Genomic DNA, 27505 nt, shown 5'->3' on the forward strand with positions numbered 1-27505 from the left:
TTAACTTAATCACTTTTGGGCAATTTATAGGCAAAACTAAAGAGTAATTAAGCAAAAGCAAGTGCTTTTAACCCCTTGGATTAAGCTTGGACGGTTTGATTAAGAAAATATCAAGCCTCATCTTCTTCTATTGCATTAATGAAGAAGAGATAAGACATTGATGAGCATTGTTGAGGAGTTAAGTGTTGTCTTCAACCTTTCCAAGATATTTTGGTTAAGAGAGGGCAAGTTGGCTTCTTGCATTGAAGAAGAAGAAGCCGAAATTTCTAAGGCATTGAGGAGAAACCGAGAGAAAGCTCGGTCTAGATTGATCGCGCATTCGAAGCTCGTGGTTCGAATTGAACTTCGAATTGTCGATATACGCGAGGAAACGGATTTAATGATCCCAAGATTGGCATTTTTCGTGGAAAATTGACAAATGTCTGTATGAGGCTCGGAAGCCGATTTTGTTCCTTTTACGCATTCAGAGTGAGGTTTCCCACTTCTGACAGCATATCTTGTATCTGCATCCCATATCGGTCATTTTGACATAAATTATCAAATTACGTGGGCACTTGACCTTTAAGCCGGTAATGCAAATATGGAGCAGGAGATGTCCTAGAAGGCCGAAACTGGATTTCTCAGATTGCTTTCTGAGTTTCTTGGGCGATCTGGAGATCCATGTGATCTCTGTTTGTTGAGATTAAGCCTCTAAGGACATGAAAAGTGCATCTGAGACCCTTAAAGCACTGCTTAGGGGGTCTAGATGAGTTGTGATTCATTTCGACGATCCCACATTGAGCCTTGAGAAGGCTAGTACTGTGTAAGGTAGGCATCCGGCGTCAAGTTTCCCTAAAGAGAACCTCCGGATATGGATTTCCACTGAAAAATGGCCTTTTGTGCTCCTCGGAGGTTACTCGGGAAACCGAGAAGGGTTTTGCTGTCTGTTTTGCCCAATTGCAAATGTCCGTTGGAGTTTTCAGGGCAATGCAGTATGAACTTCGTTTGCCGTAATTCCGTCAGACCAGTCTCCGGTTATGCTTTTCCAAAGAGGAGTATGCCCATTTTGTCACTCGGAAGTCATTCGGGGTGTCTGTATGACTTCCAAAAGACAATCTAAAGCACTGCTCGTGCTCTATATGATTGTGGGGCATGGCCGCATATGATATTTGGAATTAACTTTTCTCCGAGAAATCGGCATTTTTGGACTTCCACTGAAAAGTTGTTTGTATATAGAAAGTTTTTCTGTATAGAGCAGATGATTTGCAAAATGCGTTTGAAGATACTTTTCATCTGTTTGGCATCGATGTGGATTTTTGAAGTCCAATATTGGCTATCTTCCGATGGACGAGCGAACTATCGAAAAATAGGTATGCTCGTGTGAACTTTGGAAATGCCGGTTTCGGACATTGTTGAGCTCTCTAGTCAATCTGTTAGCTTCTGTTGATCAAGGCCGCTCTTCTGTCATGTGCATATGTCATCTACTCAATTTTGCCGACTTGAGGTGAATAGTGATTTCTTGCTCTGCCGAGCCGTTTTCTGTATTCCTGCTCAAGTCATGGTCTGGACCATTGCTGATATCGTTGTTTGGAATGGTGAGCCAAAATGGGGTGTTGACAAACCCAGATAGCACATAAAGCATTTGAGGAACTTAAAAGAGCCATGATTTCTACACCAGTGTTGGCTCTACCCCAACTTCTCAAAGGAGTTTATAGTGGAAACAGATGCTTCTGAAGTGGGAATTGGAGCGGTTCTGCAGCAGGGAGGCCATCCATTAGCCTACATTAGCAAGGTGTTGGCTCCAAAAACCAAGCATTATCAGTCTATGAAAGGGAGTTATTTGCTATACTCTATGCTGTGAAGAAGTGGAATCATTATTTGAGTGGAAGACACTTCATCATCAAAACCGACCACCAGAGCTTGAAGTACCTACTAGAACAAAGGCTTAACACCCCACTTCAACACACATGGCTAGCTAAGCTACTAGGGTATGATTATGAGATCAGATACAAGAAGGGAAAAGAAAATGTGGTGGTTGATGCTCTCTCGCGGATAATCGAACAAGAACTTCAATGTATGGATGTCTCAGTAGTATCTACGACTTTTCTTGACAGAATTCAAGCCAGTTGGAGTTCTGACCCTACCATTCAGCAACTGATAACAAACCTGAAGGAAGGGGCGGGGTCCCATCTTAAGTTTACCTTGGCTGGTGAACAATTAAGAAGGAAGGGAAGACTAGTGGTAGGAAATGACATTGCATTACAAAGGGAATTAATTGCGGCATACCACTCGAGTCCAGTGGGTGGGCACTCAGGGGTTCATGCTACTGCAAAAGAGGATTGCAAGCTTATTATATTGGAAGAGATTATAGAAGCAGGTGAGACAGCTCGTGAAGGAGTGTCAGGTCTACCAACAGAATAAGGCAGAACACTTAGCCTATCCTGGACTCCTTCAACCCTTGCCAATGCCTAGGTCAGTTTTTACTGACATCACTATGGATTTTATTGAATGACTTCCTAAGTCTATGGGGAGAGAGGTATTGTTTGTGGTGGTTGACAGGTGCACCAAGTATGCACATTTCATGGCACTTGCACACCCTTATACTGCCTCTAGAGTGGCTCAAACCTTCCTTGATAACGTATTTAAACTACATGGCATGCTCGAATCCATCGTAAGTGACAGGGATCCAGTGTTCTTTAGTAGGTTTTGGCAAGATTTGTTTAGACTGCAAGGGGTAGAGTTACTTGCATCATCTACTTATCATCCCCAGACTGATGGACAGTCGGAGGCTGTTAACAAATGCCTCGAGACTTACTTGAGGTGCATGACTGGTGATAAACCAGCTTTATGGGCAAAATGGATATCTTTGGCTGAGTGGTGGTATAACACTACCTACCACACTTCCGCTGGGAGAACCCCTTTTGAAGCCTTATATGGGTTCCTACCTCCATTACACATGCCCTACTTCCCACAGGATTCATTAGTTGCTGCAATAGACTCTTACATGATAGACAGGGAAGATATGATCCGAGCACCGAAGCACCATTTAAAGGGGGCCTAGGATCGAATGAAGGTGCAGGCTGACAAGAAGAGGTCTGAGAGAGAGTTTTCGGTTGGGGACAAAGTTTACCTTAAGTTACAACCGTACAGACAAGCTACGGTTAACAGTAGACCCTTAGAGAAACTTTCACCTAAGTTTTTTGGGCCTTACGATATCGTGGACAAGATTGGGAAGGTGGCATACAAGCTCAAATTACCTACTTCAACTCAAATTCACCCAGTATTTCATGTTTCCCAACTCAAAAAAGCCATTGGCTTAGTCAATTGCTCAACGGAACTACCGGGAACAGGCGACAGTTCAAGAGCCTTACCTCTGGAGCCGGCAACAATCTTGGAACGCAGGATGGTGAAGAAGGGAAACAGGGCAGTTGCTCAGGTGTTGGTGCACTAGTTTAATACCTCTCCAGCCGAGGCGACATGGGAGTATGCAGACGAACTCAGGTGGCGCTTCCCCGGGTTCGACCTTGGGGGCAAGGGTTTTGAAGGGGAGGGGAATGTCACGAGTCAGACCAATTAGGGAGGAAAGGGACCAAATTGTAATAAGAAGAAAAGGAGGGACAAGAATATAAAAAAATAGAATAATAGGGGTATATTTCAGATTGTCTGGCCCAGTTAGTTACAGAAGGGTAAGGCAAACGTGGGTAGGAGATTCCATTACAAAAAGGCTATCGATGTAAACGTTTTCAGACTATTGATGAATGAGAAAACTGTTTACCTGCCTTCCCTCTCTCGCTCTCTTCCTGCATTCCCCCTATAGTCCTTCTTCTCCTCTTCTATATCTGTTCAGCTCTGCTTCGTGAGGTTCAGTCCATCACATATTCGTTGCAGGGCTCGAGGTAAGAGCTCACGAGGCCTTGGAAGCTCGATCCGCAGATGGAGGAGAAGCAATTGTTGCTGCCGCCGCCGCTGCATTGGGAGAAAATCCTCCTCCTCAGCCTCCTGGAGAGCCGCTTCGATGGGGACAGAGAGGACGCCGACGCGGGACTGATTGCATGAGGGTCCTTCTGGAAGGAGATGGACATGAGAAAGGTGGCATCAGGGTCAGAGAGGAAAAAGAAGATGGTCAAAGTTTGGTCAAATTAGATCGGTTCGTTCAGTTGTGATCGGTTTAGTTTATTTTAAACGGTTTAGGTCCATTTAATGCCTCCACATATACTTCCATTTGCCACAAGGCTCCGTTAGCGGCCATGTCACCTAATTTAACCTCAGCTAATTTAACGGCATAACTAAGGGATTGATAATTGGGGTAAACAAAAGTAAATGTTGTGACTTTTAGGTTAAAATTTAAAAAGTTGGTAGAACCGAAAATTTAAGGGAAGTATTTGATTTTTTTTGGCTATCTACCCTTTTTAAATTTGAGTTAATTTGGTTCCCATCGGGTTTGTCGGGTCAGTTCGTTGGTTGACCTGAGAACCAATAAGGGAAGTTCGAATAGCCAGAATATGAAATTGGGTTTTTCGAGGTTCGGATTATGTCGGGTTGGGTCAGTTCTCGGATTGGTTCGGTTTGAATTTCAACCCTATCACTGGCCCCCGGGACCACCAGGAATCGCTATCAGTTAATAGTTCATAGTTAAAAGTTAGTCCTACGAAAAACAGTTAATCCTACCGAAAAAATAGGTGGGTTAACGCTTAACAGGTTCGAGTGGTGAGTCAAGCGCCAAGGGTTTTGGTCAAACCAATGGTCAGCACTACAGCGGAGACGATGGAGTACGAGAACAAGCTTGTACTAGCGCCTATGGTTCGAGTGGTGAGTCTCCCGCCACCTCCATTGATGATTCCTCTTTATCTTTCTGAACTTCTTCTTCAGGTAAGAAATTACCTCATCGTGCTTTGGACTGACTTGTAGGATTCGTTTGTGGGTTAGGGAACGTTGCCGTTGCGATTATTGGCTGCTCAGTATGGTGCTGATATTACCTATGGGGAGGAGATTATTGATCACAAGCTGCTCAAATGCGAGAGGAAAATCAATGGTACACTTCTTCCTCTTGATTCTCCAATTTCGTTTTAATGGAATTTCAAGAATGAACACAAATGATCTCCGGATGTTGCAATTAGGACTACTGTATTTTCAATTTGTGGATATCGTCATATGAACCAACGGATTGGGCAAAATGAAGCACGCCCCATAAAAGTTATGATTTTGGGTAATCTTTATGCTATAGCAGATGGATATAGAGTTACTAAATGTTATCTGAAGTAGCATCACGAATCTGTGAACTGACTGTTTCGGCTAAGTATAAAATCCTATTCTAGTAATACACCTAGCAATTTGGTGATCAAAGTTTATTCTGCTTAAGATGTGTTGATTGGATCTTTTGTCTATAGAGTTCTATGAGATATGCGTATGTGTTCCTGTCAAGGACTTATGCATTGGCTTCCTCTTTTTAACAGAAATTGTTGATTCAACGGATTTTGTGGAGAAAGGAACAGATAATGTTGTTTTCAGAACTTGCAAGGAAGAAAAGGGCCGTGTGGTATTCCAAATGGGAACATCTGACGCTGTGAGGGCGCTTCGGGCAGCAAAGATAGTGTAAGCGAATAAGTGATCTTAATTTTCTCTTCCTCCTTCCTTTCAGGAAAGGTTACCCAAACCTTTCCAGATGGCCTTTTTTTCTTTTAAAGAATAATTTTTGGGGCAATTAATGTAGATACTATAACAATTATATGCAGCTATGACAATTTGTTGGATCATTTATACCAGGATTGCTAGTCATTTTGCTTCTTGTTGTTATAGATTACGTTGTTTCCTTAGGTAAATCTGAGTGTTCTGCTTGCTCGCAGTGAATATATTACTCTATGTTTGGGATTTCTTAACATAGTTACAGGTAGAATTATATGTATAAATCTTTTGAAGTTCTTTTCACTGATAGAGCTTGCAATTTAATGAACACCATAACTCTATCCATCTTCTGCATAATTTGCAGCAATTCTTAATTAATCCCAATGGCAGGTGACAAATTTCTCCCAAGTGTCAAATGTTCTATGCCCCTGGTTGGGGATGATGTGCTCCAATCAGACTAAAGGACAAATTAATCTATGTGCATAGAATTTTCAAAGTGTAGATTTTATTCTAATGTCTCTGAAAATAAAATTCGTTATGCTGCTTTTGGTTTGTCAGTGGGTATATGAGAGTTGCCAGGGCATCATAGTTTCCTAGGAGTAGCCTTGTTATTGTGGCATCTGGATTGTTAATCCTGTTGCTGTAATTTAGTGTTTAATTGGATGAGATGTTATCTAACTATTATGTCTGCAATTATTGTTTCCTTCTATGTTTCGATCAGATAGATTAGAATGAAATTATATAGCAGCTATAAATTCCTTTTACTAATATGATTTCCGGTTCTGCAATGCGGCATTTTATGTGTGATCCCTTTCTGCAAGTACTCCCCAGTCCAAGATATTGATAGAGAAGAAGTTTTGTAATTGACCATAATATAAGTGTGAGAATTGAAATTATTTGATACGGCATGATCATTGTTGTCAAAGTTAGTGAGTAGCACCTTTTCTTTGATGAGGCGAGTCACTTAATCATTAATTTGAAAATCTCTCTAAGAATTAGTCTGGCGCTTGATGGATTCATCAATTTTGTAAAAATGTGCACTTTATTTGAATTTTTTGCTCTGATTGTCAACTCTCCTTATCTGAGCTGTTATCTTAGTAAATTATGGTATTTGGTTTTTTCTTAGGTGTAATGATGTTGCAGCAGTTGATATCAACATGGGCTGCCCCAAGTCATTTTCCCTGAGTGGGGGCATGGGAGCTGCACTTTTGAGTAAACCAGAGCTTATTCATGATGTATGTTTTATCTCCCTGGACAGTGCTCCCATTTTGTGTTTTTGTCTTCTGACAGTAGAAGATTAGGTTTGGGCCTTTTAAACCTCTTGAAACCTAATGTTTCTTTATTAGTAAATGAAAGAAAATATAAAGAGAAACTTGAAGATTAATACGTTTTAATCTGTGAAACCAGATTTTGACTACATTGAAGAGAAACTTGGACATTCCAGTGACATGTAAGATCAGGCTTCTAAAATCATCTAATGACACTGTAGAACTAGCAAGGAGAATCGAAAAAACTGGTGTTTCTGCCCTTGCTGTCCATGGGAGGTAATTCTTATTTCCAAAGTTTTCTGTTCTCAACTTTGGCATGAAGCTGTAGTTCCATTCGTCATGCTGACTGATGATCTTTGTTTCATTGTCTGAACATGAGTTCACATCAACAAGGGATAAGTGTAATAGGTTTGACTTTATATGCTACTTGATTGGGGGAAATTAGATGTTAATTACTGTCTCATATGCAGCTTTTGACCTTGTCTTTATTTCTTGGAACGCCATTTTAATGAGATGTATATTTCATAAATTTCTTTAATTTATCGGTGCGAATTATGTTTTATCTGATGAGGAAAAGTGAATCTTATAAATTATTTGATTACTTTTAGGCAGTGCTAAGAAAACAATCAAAGTCTATGAGAGATTCACTTGGGTCCAACTGCACTGGTTAGGCCTCTGTTTTAGATTTCTTTTGATAAATTTTAGGAAAATTAACTTAGACTTTAATTTATTCAAGACGATAAGGAGGAATGAAGGAGGTTTGAGGACCAAGTATATCAAAATGGCTAAAGTCTGCTTTGAGCACTTAGGTTTCTATATTTTGTGCAACCTTGGGTTGTCATTGAGGTGTATTATGCATAGGATAGTGATCTTTCCTGTGAGATGCTGATTTAGGATTTCAATTTACTACTCATGGTTTTGTTCTTTAGGATATTAGTTGGTTTTCATTTATCTATTGTTGATGTCAGATATCAGAAAACCTCTAATATTCATTTTGTGCTAGACTTTATCTGAGCGACAGAACACTTGCTTATCACTATTTTAAGTGGTTAGAGATTAAAACATGAAGCCATACCTCTATTAAAATGTAAGGTTCACGCTTGTAACCAGTAGGAGATAGATTTAGATTGAACTTTCGTAATAGAACATGTTGGCATGGTGAAATCATTTTTGCTAAGTTTTCCAAAAGATAAATAATACCTCCTTAAGATTCCTTTCTAGATGATGTGAGTGTAGCTAGGCAGCTACTTGTCCACTATTGCGGTCAACTCACCACCAGGAGATTAGTAGACAGTATCACACCCCATCTTTCCATTTTCTACTACAAAATTCGTCTTCTTTTTGAAATTTTACTTGACCTTAATAAATATTTTGCAAAGTTATTGCAGATTTGAGGCCTTCTTTGTGCTTCATTAGCATGCAGAAAGAATATATATATATATATATATATATATATATTTGTGTTTGTTCATTTTATGAGCGGAAGATGTGGGTCCTTGTCTTAAAAGATGAACTGTTGCTATGTGTGTGTGTTTTCTCCACTTATTGTGGAGATTGTTCTAAGTTTGCCTATGAAAATTTAAGTGAAGAGCTGTTGCTGGATTTGGAAAGTCAAGGCCTGTGCTTTTAGGAAATTTTGGATGAATATAATCTAGCTTTTCTTTTATCTGTTTTGATATGCAAAGTGTAAGGTTTAGCACTTCATTTACATGAATGGTTTTGTGACAAATTGCAGAAAAGTTCCAGATAGGCCAAGAGATCCAGCTAAGTGGCATGAGATTGCTGATGTAGTTGCATCATTATCTATTCCAGTCATAGCAAATGGTGATGTCTTTGAATATGATGATATTCAGCGCATTAAAGTTGCAACAGGTAATTGGTAAGCATTTGGTTATTTTTCTCTAGAGCTTATGTCATCTTCGGTATGATTTTATTGAAAAACATATCTTTAACAATTTCGGAGTAATAAACTAAGATTGCATCCACACTTATATGCATATAAATATCTCCAACTGTGCTTCTAGCATTCTTTGCGTTACAGCTTTGCATTAAATCATCATGCACAACCTGATAAGCTCAGTATTGCTGTATTACTATTTAAAAAAGAAAGAGAGAATAGTCGATGGACTCGGTTGTGCACGTGCCTATCATTCAAACAAATAAAGATTAGAGCCAGTTGGGTTGGAGGATGCTGAAGCATCTTGCCTGCTGATCAATATTTTTTCACATTATCTTCTACTTGTGGGATAGACATGTTTTCAGAACATAAGCAATAATGGAGCTAGGGTTTTAAGGAATGAAAAATAGAGCTGTATTTCTTATCTTTGTTCACCCAAGTAATTTGAGTTGCATTAGGATGACCATAAATTTTTCATTTGCGGTAAGTATTTACATTTAGAATGCACTATATATATTGTTCGACCAGCAAAGGAATTTTACAGGGGAATCTGTTTATGATAAGCTGAACTGCTTGAAGTTGAACAAAAAGAAATCCATGAATTTGTTATATAACAATAATGGTGTTCTAGTGCTGCTATAGCTGCTATTATTAATTAAAATCTATCTTGTGCATGATATTTTATTCCAATTTATTGAAAGATGATTTGATAATGCATGCTCATCTTGTAAAGGAACACAACATAATTTATGTTGCCTTGCCTTGCCACTGCTCCTCGCTACTGCAGATCATTCTATCTCCTTTTTATATTTTGCAATTTTCCGATCGATTGTGCTTTATTTCCTTTCTTTTGACATATTTCTTCTTCTTTTTGATGTTGTTTTACTTTGAGAAGCAAACACCAGATTTTCCAAGCATGCATTTACATTCATCTTTTCTGGATGATTTAACATTTCATTACGTCCTTTATCGTGAAGGTGCCTCGTCTGTGATGGTTGCTAGAGGGGCACTTTGGAATGCTTCTATTTTCTCACCTGAAGGCAAACTACCGTGGGAAGAGGTTAAGCGAGAGTATATTAGAAAGGTACTTCCTGCCTGATGTTTGCTGCTGTTTAGGAATGTTTTGTTTACAAATGTTTCTGAACTTCATTTCATATATAGTTGCTTTTAGCATTGTTGCAAATAAGAATCTTGTAATAAAAGTTTGTACTTATCTGTTCCAATTGTTGTCATCCAGAGATTGCTTTTGTCTAATTCCAGCATCTGCAGTCCCAAGAATCAGCACCATATAAGTGTGATGATTAGGTTGAAATTTTGGTTTCAAAAAGATCTAAAATATGTTCTGAGTAAGAAAAAGAGGTGATCTTATATATATTTCTTGAGATCTGAGAAGCTACATTTCGGATTTAACTTGAAAGCTGGATGTAAAAATATCCGCTGAACCAAGCTCCTTACAATTCTGAATTCCATATCTTCATATAAATTACAAAAGACTCCATTTGCCATAGTTTGCAATTTCCTTCATCCCCCGATAACAGTATGTGCACCCCTTTCTGGCAAAAGAGGCCTTTCTACCATCTGATTGTGGACATGCTCTTCCATCCTGAAGCCAATGCTGTCATCTGGAATGTTGAACTCAGCCAGATCCAACATTAGATGAAAGTTGTGGATATCCTGCCTTCAGTTCAGGGTTTTCTTGAACAGGGTGTTCTTGTCCTTTGGTTTTGAACATCCATTGCAGAATTCTGTTTGAGTCCTTTTCTTGCCTATGTAGAGGAAAATCTGTGATACTGATTCCCTTCATGGCTCCAGGTTTGAGTAAAAAAAAGATGTCCTAGGAAGAAATATACGTGGCTTGATGATTCTTACATTCTATTTGCAGAGCATCTTATGGGATAACGACATCAAAAGCACAAAGCACACTCTTAAGGAAATGATTATGCACTATTCTTGCCTTGAATTTCCTGAGGGGAAGGCCGTGATCAAATCAGAAAACTTGGGGTACCTAGCGTAAGTTTGGGCCTTCTATTGTTGATGTCCTGCGTACTATATATTGTGATTGTCTTATAGTTATCAATTGTTCCCACAGAATAATGGCTCATTCGAACTAGTATAGCAGAATATGCTTACTTATTTCATTGGAATTTCATTTCTGGTCAGGATAAAAGAAAAATAAAATCTAACTGTACAACTCACTAATGTGGAATAGATCTGTTGCTGGTAGGTGCGCCCAAGCCCTTTCTGTCCTTTTTTTTAAAAAATAAAATAAAAGAATTATTAAGTATACCATCAAAATGTAGGCTTTATAGGTGCTACAGTCACTATTAGAGGAAGAAGCAAATAGCTAGGGGTTAAACCTGGGTACATGCATAAAGGAGTTAAGCAAAAGTAGTCCTGCTGACAAAGGTCATAATTGATGGTGTTTCAAGCTTCAATTAATTCAATTTCATGTACAGATCGGCAATGCAGAATGATTTAATTCCCTAATTATATATGAGGCATGAGATTTAATCTCCAAAGGGACTGAAAGGGGGAGCCCTGATATTGAATGAGAGGTCAGGTTCTTTTAGTATCATTCTGAAAAGTGTTGTGCATAGATTTATATAACTCTGTTTGGTTTTAGAGGTAAAATCTCATAAATTTTAACTTTAACTTTAACTCAACACACTACACAATAAAAATACATATTTTTCAAGTAAAAAATTTTAACTTTTAACTTTAACTCAAAACACTACGCAACAAAAACACACGTTTTCCAAGTCAAATTTATAATCTCATCTCATTTGTTATTTTCCACAATCAAAATCAAAATTACTTTTAACTCTGAAACCAAACGCACCGTAAGAATTGCATTTGGAGGAAGGATTTCTTTAAGGGTTCTTATTGTTGAATGGGATCCAAAATTTCTAAAACCGATCCGTCTTGGGCTAAATTACGACACTGCATCTCGAACTTGTAAGGGGTTACATTATAAGGAATTTTTCATGCTAAACCCCACCAAATTTTCAAGACCTGGAAAAGTTTGTTCTACGGAGAGGAAAATGAGAGCTTTTGATGGAGTAGACCTATAGATTTTTATCCCTAGGAAGATTTTTTTTGCTGAATATGTCCCTAGGAAGATGGATTAGGCTATTATATCTTTTGTTATAGTTAGGGTTATTACAGGAACATTCGTATATTCTCGCACGTGACAGACACGTCCTGGACTGCCTCTCATCTCACATCCTTAATGTTAGAAGATCATTGTCTAGTTTGTTTCTCCTTTTGCATATGTTCTTTGCACCTTGGTGGCTTTGAATATTTCATTGGAATTCCTAAAAAGGAAAAAGGTACCCAATGTCTGGAAGTGATTGGCATCTTTTACAAGAACAGTGTATTAGGAAGGGGATCATCTCCACCTTGTACATCTCCACCTTGTACAGGATTAGAGAAAATCCTGGTACATCTTGGGACGGAGTCTGAGTTGCTATATCACACGTGTCCTTCCTGCAATTTGTATGCATTATATGGATTCCCTTTTCCTTGTAATGTAATTCAGGTTTATGTTTGTGATCTCTCAGGCGACTCTATGAGGAGGAAGAATATTATGAGTTCGTGCGTAGGACAAGACGGATCCTTTAATTGATCCCTAAACTTCAACATGCTTAACACTGATATCTTTGTTGCCGAGTTCACCTTTTAAGAATCCATCATTGCCTGTATTATGGCTGCTCAGAAAGGAGAAATTTTGGTTTGGTGAAATCCCTATGATACGGTTATTTGTTGACTGTAAATGACCAGATCACATTCAAGGTTAGGAAATGTGGTGGTGGTGGCGGCGGTTATTGTTGGGGGTGAGATTTGAAGCGGGGGAAGGCAGGTCTAGCGACATGGATGTGTTGTAAGTATGAACTATGACAAGGGTTCCTCCGAAAAGGGGCTCAAAAGGACTGGTGGCAAACAGAAATGTCAGGCATTTATTGCAGTAAAAGAAAGCTTTAGAGACAGACGCAACTTTTTTCTTCATTTCCTACTTTACCCCCTTTTTCCAGCTTTCCTGTTATTTCCTAACCCGATTCTTCGTTCCCCGATATTAAGAGTGCTTCTTTGAAGATCTTCCATACCGAAAATATTAATTCATAGAACTTCATCAATTTCTTTAGGCAACTAAGGAAAATAATTTGAATTAGCTTATATTCCGTTAAATTGAGTTATATCTCTCAAGTATTTTTTTATTCTTTTGCAAAATACTATGAGATATGATATGGTTTTTTCTGTAATAATATGATGATTTGTTTTACGAGTCACAACATATATCTCTCACTATATATATAATAGTTGTATCACATGCAATAAATTGGGATAGAAATATAATTTTTTAAATAGTATAAGATTATAAATGTAAATGTTTAAATAATATTTTAGATTGAAAAACACTATTTTAAAATAAATAAGTAATACCTTAATGATATATGTTGACGAATTAAATACAAATAGATAGCAACGTAATTATAAATAGGGTAAATTACCAAAAAAAATACAAACTTTGCACTTTCTATCAATTTTAGCACAAACTATTTTTTTTATCACAGAAATTCACGAACTTTTAATTTCCTATCACGTTTAGCACAAAGCGGCAAGACCTATCAATTTAAACAGAATTGTCCGATGTGGCAGTTTAACGGTCGTGATGTGGCTAACGTCGGCTGACGTGGATTCCCTCCATTACCCTATTGATGAAATTACGTGTTGCCCCTCACCCTCTTCTTCTATTTGTCTGATGGGGTTTGGCAAAATGGAGATTTCACCCCCTCTCCATTTAGGGTTTAAAATCGCAGGTAAAAGGAAATAGGGGAGAAAACAAATTGTCTTCGAAGATCATTACGAAGAAAGGAAATTCAGGTTGGGCATGTGATATTTTGATGGAATTAGGGCACAAAACACACGAATTTGAGGTCCACGGTAGATATCAGAGATGCGAGTTGATGGCATGTGTCGATTTTGCAAGAAATCGCTGGGCGGAGAAGTGATTTGCTGCACATAGCAGAGAGGTAAGGATAAGTAAGGATGCTATTTTTTATGTTGTGTTAAATTGTTCTAGACATTGGTCAAAACTTCTGGGATATTATCAATCACGTTGAGATGAGAGAGATTTGTCTCACAGCGTGATGATCCATGACATTGTGCTAATTATTAAAAGATGATTTGTAGTAGTAGTTTCTAATCATAATTCTTGTGGTTAATGCCAGTGAGGGTGAACTTTGAGTTCATTAACAAACTCGGCGTAGATTGGTGGTGTTTCCACGACAGGGACATTGCCCCTGATGGTAAAACACTTGAGGTGAGCTGGTTTTTCCTGTTTGCTCTTTTTCTTCTGCAACGAAACAGCTCTTTTGCTGTCAAGATGGCAAGTTGATAGGAAAATTGTGGGAGCTACTGAGACAGCTCTACCTGAATTGGGGGACTTTGCAAACTGAAGTTTGGGTTACCTGAATTGGGGATTTTGCAGGACTTGGGGCTACCTGAATTAGGGGACTTTGCAAACTGAAGTTTGGGCTACCTGAATTGGGGGATTTTGCAGGACTTGGGGCTATCTGAATTGGGGGACTTTGCAAACTGAAGTTTGAGCTACCTGAATTAGGGGATTTTGCAGGACTTGGGGCTACCTGATAAGATGAAGTGCAGTGTCTGCATGGTGTTATGCTTTCTATGTATTTCATTCTATGGTTTGTTATTTGGTGGAGGAAAAACTAGACCAGTTGGTTTGTTAGTTGTCTGTTTCGGATTCGAATTTGGTGTAACCCCTTGATTGTTCAATGACAATGTCCTATATGTAGTCAAATTGTTCTCTTCTTCTTTTGTCCATTCCCATCTAGCAATGATCATTCAAAAGCACAAAAATACACATCTAAAGCATAAGTTGCTGTTGAAATGAATAACAAGATAACAGTAAGATGCCTATATTCCCATACGTTTGAGTTTCACACAGTTATCTAAAGAAGAACTTGCAATATTCATGTAATATGTGGCAAATATAATGGATGTCCACATCCATTACACTCTCAATTAGGCTGGTGAAATGGAGGTTAACATCCATCATCATTCATGCACTATCCTATCCATTCTACTTAGAATAACCCACAAAAAAGGAACATATCCACAAAAAAGGAACATTCAAAAGCGAGACATGCTGTTGTTGCTATTGCGGGACATGTTGTTGCTGCGAAACATGCTATTGCTGTTGCCATAGATTTTACTGTTTCTGCTGGTGCTAGAATTACTGCTGCTGCTGCTGGCTCATATTCTGCTGCTTTTACTTATGGGAAAACTGTCCTCCCAATCTCCCTTGATGGCAAATTCTTACTTGTTCACCAGGCATCTACACGAAAAATGTGAAATGTGTTTCTCTTATTCCATAAGCACCATTTAAAGTGATAGAACTCATATGACCTTACATGAACAAATGTAATTCCTGTTTCTGTCCCAATTGTAACTCCATATCCCTTTGCTGCTTGTGCTTTCTCCTTGTGAACTAAAGCCTCATAAGATGATCTTTGTTGCTTTCTTCTAACCTATAATTGACATGGTTCAATGTTAGTTAAACAATAATAGTACCATTGAAATAAAACTTACTAAAATAATACTTACAGGTAGCTTTGATGGTCCTTGGGCCATCTGTCCTGGAACCACCTGATTTGATTGCACCTGACCTGAAGCCATCTGACTTGAAGAATTCTTGTGTGGCCTTCCCCTCTTCTTGATCTGATTAAGAGGGATAGCATATTACATGAGCTGGGGATGTTGGTTAAGAGAGGTAAGCATATTATTTATGGTAGCTATGTTAAAGTTATGAGAGAAAAGCATATTACCTGAGCTGGTACTGCTGGTTCTTGTGCTCTTCCCTTGTCTTTGCATGTCTTTTTGTTGTGTCCATATTCATGGCACAAACTACACTTCATCTCAACTCCTTTCTTGGACAATTTGTTGGGATTACCTTTCCCGTTGTCCTTCTCACTTTTATCCTTTTTTCTGGCCTTTTTTGGTCTCCCTATTTGCCTTCTAACTATTGGAGGTAATATAGGTTCACTCTCGACCTTTTCCCACATTTTTTTCCCATTTAATGGCTGTAGAAGCTGATCATATGCCTTTAGATAGGTGTTCTTGGTGTAACAATCATCAACAAAATCCTCTGCATCCTTTCCCAACCAATGAATGCCTGCAATGGCATGAGGACAAGGTATTCCTGTAAGATCCCACATTCTACACCCGCAAGTCCTATTTTGAGCTCCACACCATAAGTGTCATCTCTATATACCACCTCAAATACCTCACGTCCAGCATGTGTGGGTGTGCATAACGCACTAATGAGCTTATTCTCTTCGAGCTTCTTCCTCACCCTAGGACATATGGTGTCATTGCATTTCAATATCATCTCCCTCTTATCCGCCAGTCTTTTCATCACGACCCTCCTTATATCCTCTAACATGTCTATTATTGGTTTTGTCCTTGCATTCAGTATATATGCATTAAAGCATTCAGACATGTTATTGTCAACTACCTCACACTTGGGCCAAATGCTGATTTTATGCATGCAGAACTTCTCTAGTCCAACTGCCTTAAAGTTATCATGAGCTTTTTGGGAATGTACCTTCATTTGATTCATCACTTCATTAAATTCAGCTGCTGTTGGGCACTTGACAGCCTTCCAAAAGAGGTTCGTCAATGCATATGTAATCTTATTATTCTTCTTCCAATTTGCATAGAGGTGCCTTGCACAAAACCTGTGCTCGACATTAGGCATATATGCTCTCACTGCATTTTGAAGTCCCTACAAGAGAGAAGAAAAAACATATCAGATTAATATTCCATATATGCTGATAGAGATAATTGAAAATAAATATGCAATTATTACCTTCTGTTGATCACTCAACATTGTCCAACCAAATCCATCTGAAATGCCCAAATCATAAGTAAGCCTATGGAGAAACCACCTCCATGAGTCTTCATTTTCCCCTTCAACCACAGCCCAAGCTATTGGGAACATCTGATTATTCCCATCCCTACCAACTGCACTAAGCAATTGTCCACCAAGATGTGTCTTAAGGAAGCATCCGTCTAGGCTAATCACAGGCCTGCAACCATTCAGAAATCCTTGTTTCAGCCCTTCAAAGCCCACATAGAACCTCTTGAATATAGCAGCTGATTCAGGAACATTCCTCTCGACCATCATATCAAACAAACTGTCTCTATTTACCCTCTTCAGTTCTGCAATATAAGATGGCAGTAAATTGTAATGCTCACCCAATGACCCACTGATGATGGTAAGAGCCTTTGCCCTAGCTCTATAACAGACAATTTTTGTGACTTTTAAAGCAAATTTCACATCAAGGTCATTCATCATTTCTGTAATACTCCAATCTGGGTTTTGCCTAAACCTCTCCAAGTAATGATTTGCAAGCCATTCCGATGAAGCTTGCCTATTCCTTGCAGATCTATAGCACCTATGCTCTGGATCATAAATCGTCACCACAAATGCATCTTTCCTCTGAGTCTGTCTACCATATATTTTCCATGGACAGTTCTTTGCACACCTAGCCTCTGCCTTCTTCACACCAGACCTGACCCATCGAATAGACTTCCCATTCTTAACTGCATAATCTTGCACAGCTTGCCTGAATTGCTGTGACGATTCAAACCTCATCTTAAGGCAAAATTCATCATCTCCTTTGCCCGTGTAAGGCTTTCCCTTATTTGTTCTCTTCGTTTTCTTACCTTCGTCTTCACTATTCTTGGGTGTCATCACTTCATCATTGGACAAAGCATAATCACTATGAGCTTCTACTGGTGGTTCTTCTTCAGTTGCCTCCATAACCTGCACATCATGTAATCCTTCCCCTTCAAACTGCACATCATGTAATCCTTCCCTCTCAACCTGCTCAAAACCTCCACTAGAACTTTCACCTTTACTCTTTCTCAACCTATAATTCCTCAAGTTTGCTAAGGCTGCAATATATTCATCATCCCCATCATTTGACAACTCATCACATTCAAATTCATTACCTACAGATTCATCATAATCATTAGCTTCAAAATCAGTATCCCTAACCTCGTTCCCTTTCTCACCACCCTGATCAGACCCTTCATGAAGACCCTGAACATGAAGATGCAAATTGTCACTTTTCTTATCTGCTTCTACATATACATGAACACACCCATGTTGTACCCCTAGTTCAGCCATCTTCATAACTTCACGATCAGACTTTATCTCAACCAATCCATAAGACATACATTGCTTTGGCACATGGTACCACATTTTAATGGGTTCCCTGTAATTTAAGGACTCTAGTGTGTTTTTGAGCTCAACTCGCGACATTCGATCGTAATCCTCTTCTGATGAGATGAGTTCACCACCCACATAATGGATCTCAGGTAGCAAAACCATTTTCCCAACATGATGTAATAGGAGCACAAAAGCTGAATCCATCCTATGTATGAATAAAGGCAACATGCAAAAACACCATTAAAAATGAAAAATAAAAAGATACTTTTTATTAAAGTAATCAACCAAAAAGTAACACAGTGACTCTGTTGGCCTCAACAAACTCAAACAAAACCAAAAAAAAAATCAACTTCATCGAAGCAAGGGATCACCTGTAAACAAAAGGACACCAACAGGTCTTCTACCCGACAAAGCAAGAGCTCAACAACCAGTCACTTGGATAATGGGACCACAAATCCAGACCACAGCTGAACAAACATTCCACGCGTGTGCTTCTCCTCGTACAACTCTGCACGGTTAGCTTTAAGCTCCAAAAAGCTTTTACCTTGTTTTCTCCCCTGTTTCCTTTTACCTGCGATTTTCAACCCTAAATGGAGAGGAGGTGAAATCTCCTTTTTGCCAAACCCCATTAGACAAATAGAAGAAGAGGGTGAGGGGCAACACGTAATTTCATCAATAGGGTAATGGCGGGAATCCACGTCAGCCGACGTTAGCCACATCACGACCGTTAAAGTGCCACATCGGACAATTCTGTTTAAATTGACAGGTCTTGCCGCTTTGTGCTAAACGTGATAGGAAATTAAAAGTTCGTGAATTTCTGTGATAAAAAAAATAGTTTGTGCTAAAATTGATAGAAAGTGCAAAGTTTGTATTTTTTTTGGTAATTTACCCTTATAAATATGTATATTAACTCATTTTAATTAAATAATTATCAAAAATAAATTATCGTCTATAGATCTACAATTTATAAATAACATATATTTATATATATAATTCACTCTCACTCCATTAAATTAGATTAAAATGACAAATTTATATTGATTAAGAGATTATTTTTGAAAATGTTTAATAATTTTAATCGATATACATATATATATATATATATATATATATATATATTAAAGAAAATAATATATATTACAACTGTTACTTTGAATTGTCTTTAATTTATATTTATCAGGATTTGAATAGTTTTACTTTAGAAAGATATCTCTTATTAAACATTTTAATTGGGATTTTGAAATTTTAAAATTATCATTAAAAATAAATACTCTAGCTAAAACCCATGCATCGCATGGACATAAAACTAATATAATAATGAAACGTAACCCGATTAGGATTGAAGAATAATGACTGAAAAAAATAGTAGTAACCCCCAATGATACATGATATGAGCAAAAATAATAATCAATATGAGTAACTTCAATGTGAATTATCTATCTCTTTTGACAAAAAGATTCAAAATCGTTGATACTTTATCATTCAAATACAACAAAATTAATTTTTAGTTAGGCACAAAGGCACTTGAACAATATGTCATGCACTCCACGAAGCTCTAACCCCCTCGAAATGATCATTGAAGCTATTAATTATGCTCATACCTGCATATATATATATATATATATATATATATAAGTAAATGATGAGCAATTTCCAAAATAAAACCTGGGTTACCTCAATAATTATATTATACAAAGGTCGTAGAGAAACAAATCATCCAAAATTAAGTACATTCCTTTTTCTTTAAGATACCAAAGTTATACGTATTTTTTTTATCCAAAAAATATAGATATAGTATATTAATATTATCTAAGAGAATTTACAAATTAATCGTTAAGGAAAATATGTTAAATGAATCAACCACTAACGATTGAAATGCTATTTCCTCCTATGAACTATGCCGAGTTCAATTTATTAAATACAAGCATCATCGAGTTCAATTTCATCCGCTTTCGGCATAGTTCCATTTATCGAGTTCAATAGAAGCATTAATTAATTAATTAAATACAGATGATGTAGAAAAAACGTTCATGCGGGTCGTGAAGAAGAAATTGAGCGAAAGTTTCGAAGGAGTTCGGTACATAACAAGCTAACAATCCTGCTGGAATTTCACATTTCGGGTCGGTTCGGTACGACCCGATATTTCATTGAACGGTCTTGCGCAGTCCGAACCGAACCTAACCGAACCGGATATTTAGGTCCGGGTCGGTTCTACCCGGTTGGGCAGCCCTTGCCCGGTAAAAATACGATATCCAAAGTCATGGGCCCAACAAACAAAGCAATGCTTTCATTCATTAGGGTTTAACTGTCTGAAGAGACGCAACAGTTCTGCGGGAAGAGAAGCAGAGGAGGGACTGGGAGGAGGATCAGTCAATCTGTGGACATGGGAAAGAAGAGAGCGCGTCACCAGAATCCCGAGCCCTTCCTCCCCGAAGACAATGGAACTGTGGCCTCGTCGAAGAGCCGGTCCAAGGCCTCCAAGAAGCACCAGAAGGAGGAGAAGCTGATATCCTCTGGCATGAGTTCCAAGATATTGAAGGAGGCTCTTATTCAGCAGAGGGAGATTCGGGAGGAGGCCGAGGAAGAGCAAAACCGTGACAATCCCCTTAGATTTGTCGAGGAGCAGCCCAGGGTCGAGGAGGAGGAAGACGACGTCGATGACTTTACTGGATTCTCCGAGACTCAGAGCCAGTTCGGGAATTACGATGTATGTTAGCAAAAATTGATGAGCTATTAATCGATCGATTCTCCTTTGTGGCATGACTTGGATATTGAGATCCCATTGTGTTGTATCTGCACTTTGGCAGGAGGAAGTAGATGAGGAGGACGAGAAATTGCTGGAGGCATTCTTTTCTAAGGATGCTGGTCCTCAGCGCACACTCGCCGACCTTATCGTTGAGAAAATCAAGGAAAAAGATGCCACTGTCACTTCAGGTACTCGATCAGCTTATTCGCTAAGGTCTACAAGATGTTTGTGTCTTACTGTTTCTTATTTCGGGTGACGTTAATTGCAGAAGCTCGACCATTGCCTAAGCTCGACAAGTCCATCATTGATTTGTATAAGGGGTAAGAATTCTGTGCTCTGAGGTATTCCTTTGCAATGAAAAGGGAGATCGCGATTGATGATTTTAGCTTGCACAGAGTTGGGGAGTATCTGAGTAAATACACTGCGGGAAAGATACCGAAAGCTTTTAAGCATATTCCAGCAACACAGATGTGGGAGGAGGTTCTTTACCTGACCGAACCGGAGAAGTGGTCACCTAATGCAATGTTCCAGGCCACGAGAATTTTCTCATCGAATTTGGGATCGAAGAAAGCTGAGAGGTTTTACAGACTCGTCTTGCTTCCCCGGGTGAGGGAAGATATCAGGAAGAACAAGAGGCTGCATTTCGCCCTTTACCAATCTCTTAAGAAGTCTCTCTACAAACCCGCAGCCTTCAATAAGGGTATCTTGTTTCCGCTGTGTGAGGTATGCACTGCATCCTTATTGAAGGGTGATTTGTTATGTATATCAATTGTTCTTTTTTGCTTGATGTATGATATCAATTTTTCAGGCATATTTTGTTGACCATATTATACCTGTTCTGCAGTCTGGTACATGCAGTCTGAGGGAGGCCGTGATCTTTGGTAGCATAATTCAGCAGGTGTCCATTCCAATGCTTCATTCGAGGTACTTGGTGTGATTATATAATCTACTCTTAATCACTAGATTGATGTTGGGTGGTGCAGATAGTGTTAGAGCTTCTATCAATAGCTTACATGAGCAATCTTATGAATGGATGTGCAGTGTTGCTTTGCTGAGACTTGCAGAAATGGATTACTGTGGCACCACGAGGTATTCTACTTCATTAAGTTCTATATTTAATTCTATAAAAGTGATTCTTTGTTTTGTTTTATTTTTTTATACTATATATTGTTATATATATCAAATCAAGAAGAATGCCGGTTATTTGCTTTCTCACTAGGAGAGTTTCCAGACTCAACTTCTTCATGACAACTTCGGCTTGTATGTGGTTGCAGTTATTTTATAAAGCTCTTGCTTGACAAGAAATACGGTTTGCCATATCGTGTTGTTGATACACTGGTTGCCCATTTTATGAGATTCTTGGATGACCCTCGGATTATGCCTGTAATATGGCACCAGTCACTTCTTGCCTTTGTTCAAAGGTCAGAATCTCGATCTTCTTCATGCATCAGACATTAGTGCTGATTTGCGCTTGCATGAACCTGATTTTGTTTGCAATTTTATTGTCTCTCCCCAGGTACAAGAATGAGCTGAGGAAGGAAGACAAGGACAATCTGAAAACCCTACTGGAAAAGCAGAAGCATTATCTAGTAAGAACTATCGAGCTCTCTAGGGTGTCAAATTCCTCAGTGCAGCTTCAAAATTACCATAATCTTTCTTGACAATATCCTTGTAGGTCACCCCTGTAATTAGCCGGGAATTGAACAATAGCCTAAACCGCGGAGAGAAGCAGGATGATCTTATGCTAATATATATCCTTTTTTTTTTGTGCTTCCAAAGGTCCTTTGCCTCACTCTTTAAATAACTTTTGTTCTATTAGTTTACTGATCCATGAGTACGCACACTTTTTTATTAGTTTGTGGCACAGTCTTGCTTCCTTGACTGTCCTTACCGACCCCAATGTCTATTATCAACAAAACAATAGAGGAAAACAGATTTGATATTCCTGAGGTTCCGATGGAGGAAGACTAATGCTCGGGTTGAGTCGCTGATAAGGGAGTGCTGGTTGAGTTGCGGTCGGTGTTTTAATTCTTATTGAGCTCTTGGGAGCGGTGCCGTTGCTGGGCCAAAGTTGCTGTGAACCTACAAGATGAATGTCTGCACAATGTATTAGAAGATAAGAGAGGGTTTATTGTATTTTGGGCAGACATTTATACAGCATATATATATAATTTATTCATTATTATTTCCCATTATTGTTTGGTCATTTAAAACTTCTTCCAATAGCACATATATGATTTATTAATCCTTGGTAGTATACCCGAGTATTGAAAACCTTATATGATCCTCTTAAAATAGAAAAATGGGAATACATTTCCCCGTTTGGAAATACAAAAAGACTTTATTTTTCCTCTCCTCAACTTTACTCTTGACGCAATGTGTCTGATTCCATGGTCTATATTTCTCTCCACCTCGTACTAGGTCACCCATCCGAATAATATTATTTTTCAAATACGTTCTACAATTGAAGTTTTGAGGGGATTATAGGTAAACTAGTGCTAGAATAATCGCACCTGTCAGCTAATGGGTTCCAGTTCTTTTTGTGCCTGCGTCACGTACTCTTCTCGCATTTAGCCAAAACGGACAAAATTACCGTATCAAATGCAAAAATATCTGGACCCGGACCTGCAAAAATATTGCAAACCAGGACTCCCCCACGGGGTCACCAAACAGCTTAACGAAATTTTGATGGAATACAGTACAGTGCTTATATGATTACACCCGTCAACTTATTCGCTCGAATACCTTTTGTCTCTTGTCTCGTATTCTTCTCAATTCTTATATGTAAGCAAAAGTTGAATAAAAAAAAGAGTAAATTACCAACTCGTGAAATTTCCACAAATGAAACTTACCCCCATTCCCGTCCAACGTCGGACCATTTCCCGAGCAGCAAAAAAAAATTAAAAAGGAGGGGTGCAACACGAGGACTTCCCAGGAGGTCACCCATCCTAGTACTACTCTCGCCCAAGCACGCTTAACTTCGGAGTTCTGATGGGATCCGGTACATTAGTGCTGGTATGATCGCACCCGTCAACCTTTGCGCTCGAATTCACTTTTTTCCTCCGTAAAGCTAATGAAAAAAAAAATGCACAAATGAGCGCAGAAACGAAAGAAAAAAAGTATCGAGTGCATTTCACCACGAACCTGAAGCCTTTTGCGAGTGAGCACGTGCCCAAAACATTAACCGTAACGATCGGATTCCCGTCCAACGTCGGACAGTTTCCCGAGCAGCAAAAAAAAATTAAAAAGGAGGGGTGCAACACGAGGACTTCCCAGGAGGTCACCCATCCTAGTACTACTCTCGCCCAAGCACGCTTAACTTCGGAGTTCTGATGGGATCCGGTGCATTAGTGCTGGTATGATCGCACCCGTCAACCTTTGTGCTCGAATTCACTTTGTTCCTCCGTAGAGCTAATGAAAAAAAAAAGCAAAAATAATCGCAGAAACGAAAGAAAAAAAGTATCGAGTGCATAGCACGTGCCCAAAACATTAACCGTAACGATGGGATTCCCGTCCAACGTCGGACAGTTTCCCGAGCAGCAAAAAAAAATTAAAAAGGAGGGGTGCAACACGAGGACTTCCCAGGAGGTCACCCATCCTAGTACTACTCTCGCCCAAGCACGCTTAACTTCGGAGTTCTGATGGGATCCGGTGCATTAGTGCTGGTATGATCGCACCCGTCAACCTTTGCGCTCGAATTCACTTTGTTCCTCCGTAGAGCTAATGAAAAAAAAAATGCAAAAATGAGCGCAGAAACGAAAGAAAAAAAGTATCGAGTGCATTTCACCACGAACTTTACGCCTTTTGCGAGTGAGCACGTGCCCAAAACATTAACCGTAACGATCGGATTCCCGTCCAACGTCGGACAGTTTCCCGAGCAGCAAAAAAAAAATTAAAAAGGAGGGGTGCAACACGAGGACTTCCCAGGAGGTCACCCATTCTAGTACTACTCTCGCCCGAGCACGCTTAACTTCGGAGTTCTGATGGGATCCGGTGCATTAGTGCTGGTATGATCGCACTCGTCAACCTTTGCGCTCGAATTCACTTTGTTCCTCCGTAGAGCTAATGAAAAAAAAATGCAAAAATGAGCGCAGAAACGAAAGAAAAAAAGTATCGAGTGCATTTCACAACGAACCTTACGCCTTTTGCGAGTGAGCACGTGCCCAAAACATTAACCGTAACGATGGGATTCCCGTCCAACGTCGGACAGTTTCCCGAGCAGCAAAAAAAAATTAAAAAGGAGGGGTGCAACACGAGGACTTCCCAGGAGGTCACCCATCCTAGTACTACTCTCGCCCAAGCACGCTTAACTTCGGAGTTCTGATGGGATCCGGTGCATTAGTGCAGGTATGATCGCACCAGTCAACCTTTGTGCTCGAATTCACTTTGTTCCTCCGTAGAGCTAATGAAAAAAAAATGCAAAAATGATCGCAGAAACGAAAGAAAAAAAGTATCGAGTGCATAGCACGTGCCCAAAACATTAACCGTAACGATCGGATTCCCGTCCAACGTCGGACAGTTTCCCGAGCAGCAAAAAAAAATTAAAAAGGAGGGGTGCAACAAGAGGACTTCCCAGGAGGTCACCCATCCTAGTACTACTCTCGCCCAAGCACGCTTAACTTCGGAGTTCTGATGGGATCCGGTGCATTAGTGCTGGTATGATCGCACCCGTCAACCTTTGCGCTCGAATTAACTTTGTTTCTCCGTAGAGCTAATGAAAAAAAAAAATGCAAAAATGAGCGCAGAAACGAAAGAAAAAAAGTATCGAGTGCATTTCACCACGAACTTTACGCCTTTTGCGAGTGAGCACGTGCCCAAAACATTAACCGTAACGATCGGATTCCCGTCCAACGTCGGACAGTTTCCCGAGCAGCAAAAAAAAAATTAAAAAGGAGGGGTGCAACACGAGGACTTCCCAGGAGGTCACCCATTCTAGTACTACTCTCGCCCGAGCACGCTTAACTTCGGAGTTCTGATGGGATCCGGTGCATTAGTGCTGGTATGATCGCACCCGTCAACCTTTGCGCTCGAATTCACTTTGTTCCTCCGTAGAGCTAATGAAAAAAAAATGCAAAAATGAGCGCAGAAACGAAAGAAAAAAAGTATCGAGTGCATTTCACCACGAACTTTACGCCTTTTGCGAGTGAGCACGTGCCCAAAACATTAACCGTAACGATGGGATTCCCGTCCAACGTCGGACAGTTTCCCGAGCAGCAAAAAAAAATTAAAAAGGAGGGGTGCAACACGAGGACTTCCCAGGAGGTCACCCATCCTAGTACTACTCTCGCCCAAGCACGCTTAACTTCGGAGTTCTGATGGGATCCGGTGCATTAGTGCAGGTATGATCGCACCAGTCAACCTTTGTGCTCGAATTCACTTTGTTCCTCCGTAGAGCTAATGAAAAAAAAAATGCAAAAATGATCGCAGAAACGAAAGAAAAAAAGTATCGAGTGCATAGCACGTGCCCAAAACATTAACCGTAACGATCGGATTCCCGTCCAACGTCGGACAGTTTCCCGAGCAGCAAAAAAAAATTAAAAAGGAGGGGTGCAACACGAGGACTTCCCAGGAGGTCACCCATCCTAGTACTACTCTCGCCCAAGCACGCTTAACTTCGGAGTTCTGATGGGATCCGGTGCATTAGTGCTGGTATGATCGCACCCGTCAACCTTTGCGCTCGAATTAACTTTGTTTCTCCGTAGAGCTAATGAAAAAAAAAATGCAAAAATGAGCGCAGAAACGAAAGAAAAAAAGTATCGAGTGCATTTCACCACGAACTTTACGCCTTTTGCGAGTGAGCACGTGCCCAAAACATTAACCGTAACGATCGGATTCCCGTCCAACGTCGGACAGTTTCCCGAGCAGCAAAAAAAAATTAAAAAGGAGGGGTGCAACACGAGGACTTCCCAGGAGGTCACCCATCCTAGTACTACTCTCGCCCAAGCACGCTTAACTTCGGAGTTCTGATGGGATCCGGTGCATTAGTGCTGGTATGATCGCACCCGTCAACCTTTGTGCTCGAATTCACTTTGTTCCTCCGTAGAGCTAATGAAAAAAAAATGCAAAAATAATCGCAGAAACGAAAGAAAAAAAGTATCGAGTGCATAGCACGTGCCCAAAACATTAACCGTAACGATCGGATTCCCGTCCAACGTCGGACAGTTTCCCGAGCAGCAAAAAAAAATTAAAAAGGAGGGGTGCAACACGAGGACTTCCCAGGAGGTCACCCATCCTAGTACTACTCTCGCCCAAGCACGCTTAACTTCGGAGTTCTGATGGGATCCGGTGCATTAGTGCTGGTATGATCGCACCCGTCAACCTTTGCGCTCGAATTCACTTTGTTTCTCTCCGTAGAGCTAATGAAAAAAAAATGCAAAAATGAGCGCAGAAACGAAAGAAAAAAAGTATCGAGTGCATTTCACCACGAACTTTACGCCTTTTGCGAGTGAGCACGTGCCCAAAACATTAACCGTAACGATCGGATTCCCGTCCAACGTCGGACAGTTTCCCGAGCAGCAAAAAAAAAATTAAAAAGGAGGGGTGCAACACGAGGACTTCCCAGGAGGTCACCCATTCTAGTACTACTCTCGCCCGACGCAACTTCGGAGTTCTGATGGGATCCGGTGCATTAGTGCTGGTATGATCGCACCCGTCAACCTTTGCGCTCGAATTCACTTTGTTCCTCCGTAGAGCTAATGAAAAAAAAATGCAAAAATGAGCGCAGAAACGAAAGA

At 39.7% G+C, this 27505-nt stretch overlaps 2 protein-coding genes, 11 non-coding genes and 1 pseudogene across 14 annotated transcripts; 2 read left to right on the top strand and 12 right to left on the bottom strand.

The window, feature by feature from the left end:
• Positions 1–4629: 4629 nt before the first annotated feature.
• LOC116194693 (tRNA-dihydrouridine(20) synthase [NAD(P)+]-like) lies at positions 4630–12771 on the top strand. Of its 2 annotated transcripts, XR_004154502.1 has the most exons (10): positions 4630–4788; positions 4906–5011; positions 5433–5571; positions 6728–6836; positions 7009–7145; positions 8605–8741; positions 9744–9850; positions 10649–10776; positions 11223–11321; positions 12327–12771. XR_004154502.1 is itself a non-coding variant. In XM_031523570.1 (9 exons), the coding sequence occupies exons 1-9, from the start codon at positions 4720–4722 to the stop codon at positions 12385–12387; spliced, it is 993 nt and encodes a 330-aa protein (XP_031379430.1). In that variant the 5' UTR covers positions 4630–4719; the 3' UTR covers positions 12388–12771. The 2 variants fall into 2 exon arrangements, 1 of the variants encoding a protein (XP_031379430.1); XM_031523570.1 differs by lacking the exon at positions 11223–11321.
• Positions 12772–20313: 7542 nt separating this feature from the next.
• LOC116194695 (bystin) lies at positions 20314–22966 on the top strand. The gene is made up of 10 exons (XM_031523571.1): positions 20314–20732; positions 20833–20959; positions 21040–21091; positions 21167–21494; positions 21616–21695; positions 21813–21860; positions 22046–22192; positions 22288–22360; positions 22447–22522; positions 22663–22966. The coding sequence occupies exons 1-10, from the start codon at positions 20409–20411 to the stop codon at positions 22740–22742; spliced, it is 1335 nt and encodes a 444-aa protein (XP_031379431.1). The 5' UTR covers positions 20314–20408; the 3' UTR covers positions 22743–22966.
• A 715-nt stretch (positions 22967–23681) lies between these two features.
• LOC116198382 lies at positions 23682–23800 on the bottom strand. The gene has a single exon (XR_004155315.1). It is a non-coding gene; the product is annotated as a 5S ribosomal RNA (ribosomal RNA).
• A 222-nt stretch (positions 23801–24022) lies between these two features.
• Positions 24023–24141, bottom strand: LOC116198219. Its single transcript, XR_004155165.1, has one exon. It is a non-coding gene; the product is annotated as a 5S ribosomal RNA (ribosomal RNA).
• Positions 24142–24331: 190 nt separating this feature from the next.
• LOC116198330 lies at positions 24332–24450 on the bottom strand. The gene has a single exon (XR_004155266.1). It is a non-coding gene; the product is annotated as a 5S ribosomal RNA (ribosomal RNA).
• Positions 24451–24673: 223 nt separating this feature from the next.
• LOC116198243 lies at positions 24674–24792 on the bottom strand. Its single transcript, XR_004155188.1, has one exon. It is a non-coding gene; the product is annotated as a 5S ribosomal RNA (ribosomal RNA).
• Positions 24793–25013: 221 nt separating this feature from the next.
• On the bottom strand, positions 25014–25132 carry LOC116198390. The gene has a single exon (XR_004155322.1). It is a non-coding gene; the product is annotated as a 5S ribosomal RNA (ribosomal RNA).
• A 190-nt stretch (positions 25133–25322) lies between these two features.
• LOC116198244 lies at positions 25323–25441 on the bottom strand. Its single transcript, XR_004155190.1, has one exon. It is a non-coding gene; the product is annotated as a 5S ribosomal RNA (ribosomal RNA).
• Positions 25442–25665: 224 nt separating this feature from the next.
• LOC116198385 lies at positions 25666–25784 on the bottom strand. Its single transcript, XR_004155318.1, has one exon. It is a non-coding gene; the product is annotated as a 5S ribosomal RNA (ribosomal RNA).
• A 221-nt stretch (positions 25785–26005) lies between these two features.
• Positions 26006–26124, bottom strand: LOC116198391. The gene has a single exon (XR_004155323.1). It is a non-coding gene; the product is annotated as a 5S ribosomal RNA (ribosomal RNA).
• A 191-nt stretch (positions 26125–26315) lies between these two features.
• Positions 26316–26434, bottom strand: LOC116198364. The gene has a single exon (XR_004155297.1). It is a non-coding gene; the product is annotated as a 5S ribosomal RNA (ribosomal RNA).
• A 222-nt stretch (positions 26435–26656) lies between these two features.
• LOC116198377 lies at positions 26657–26775 on the bottom strand. The gene has a single exon (XR_004155309.1). It is a non-coding gene; the product is annotated as a 5S ribosomal RNA (ribosomal RNA).
• A 190-nt stretch (positions 26776–26965) lies between these two features.
• On the bottom strand, positions 26966–27084 carry LOC116198389. The gene has a single exon (XR_004155321.1). It is a non-coding gene; the product is annotated as a 5S ribosomal RNA (ribosomal RNA).
• A 224-nt stretch (positions 27085–27308) lies between these two features.
• Positions 27309–27422, bottom strand: LOC116198266 (annotated as a pseudogene).
• Positions 27423–27505: the final 83 nt, after the last annotated feature.

This window comes from Punica granatum, chromosome 2 (assembly GCF_007655135.1).
Source record: "Punica granatum isolate Tunisia-2019 chromosome 2, ASM765513v2, whole genome shotgun sequence".
NCBI classification, from domain to species: domain Eukaryota; kingdom Viridiplantae; phylum Streptophyta; class Magnoliopsida; order Myrtales; family Lythraceae; genus Punica; species Punica granatum.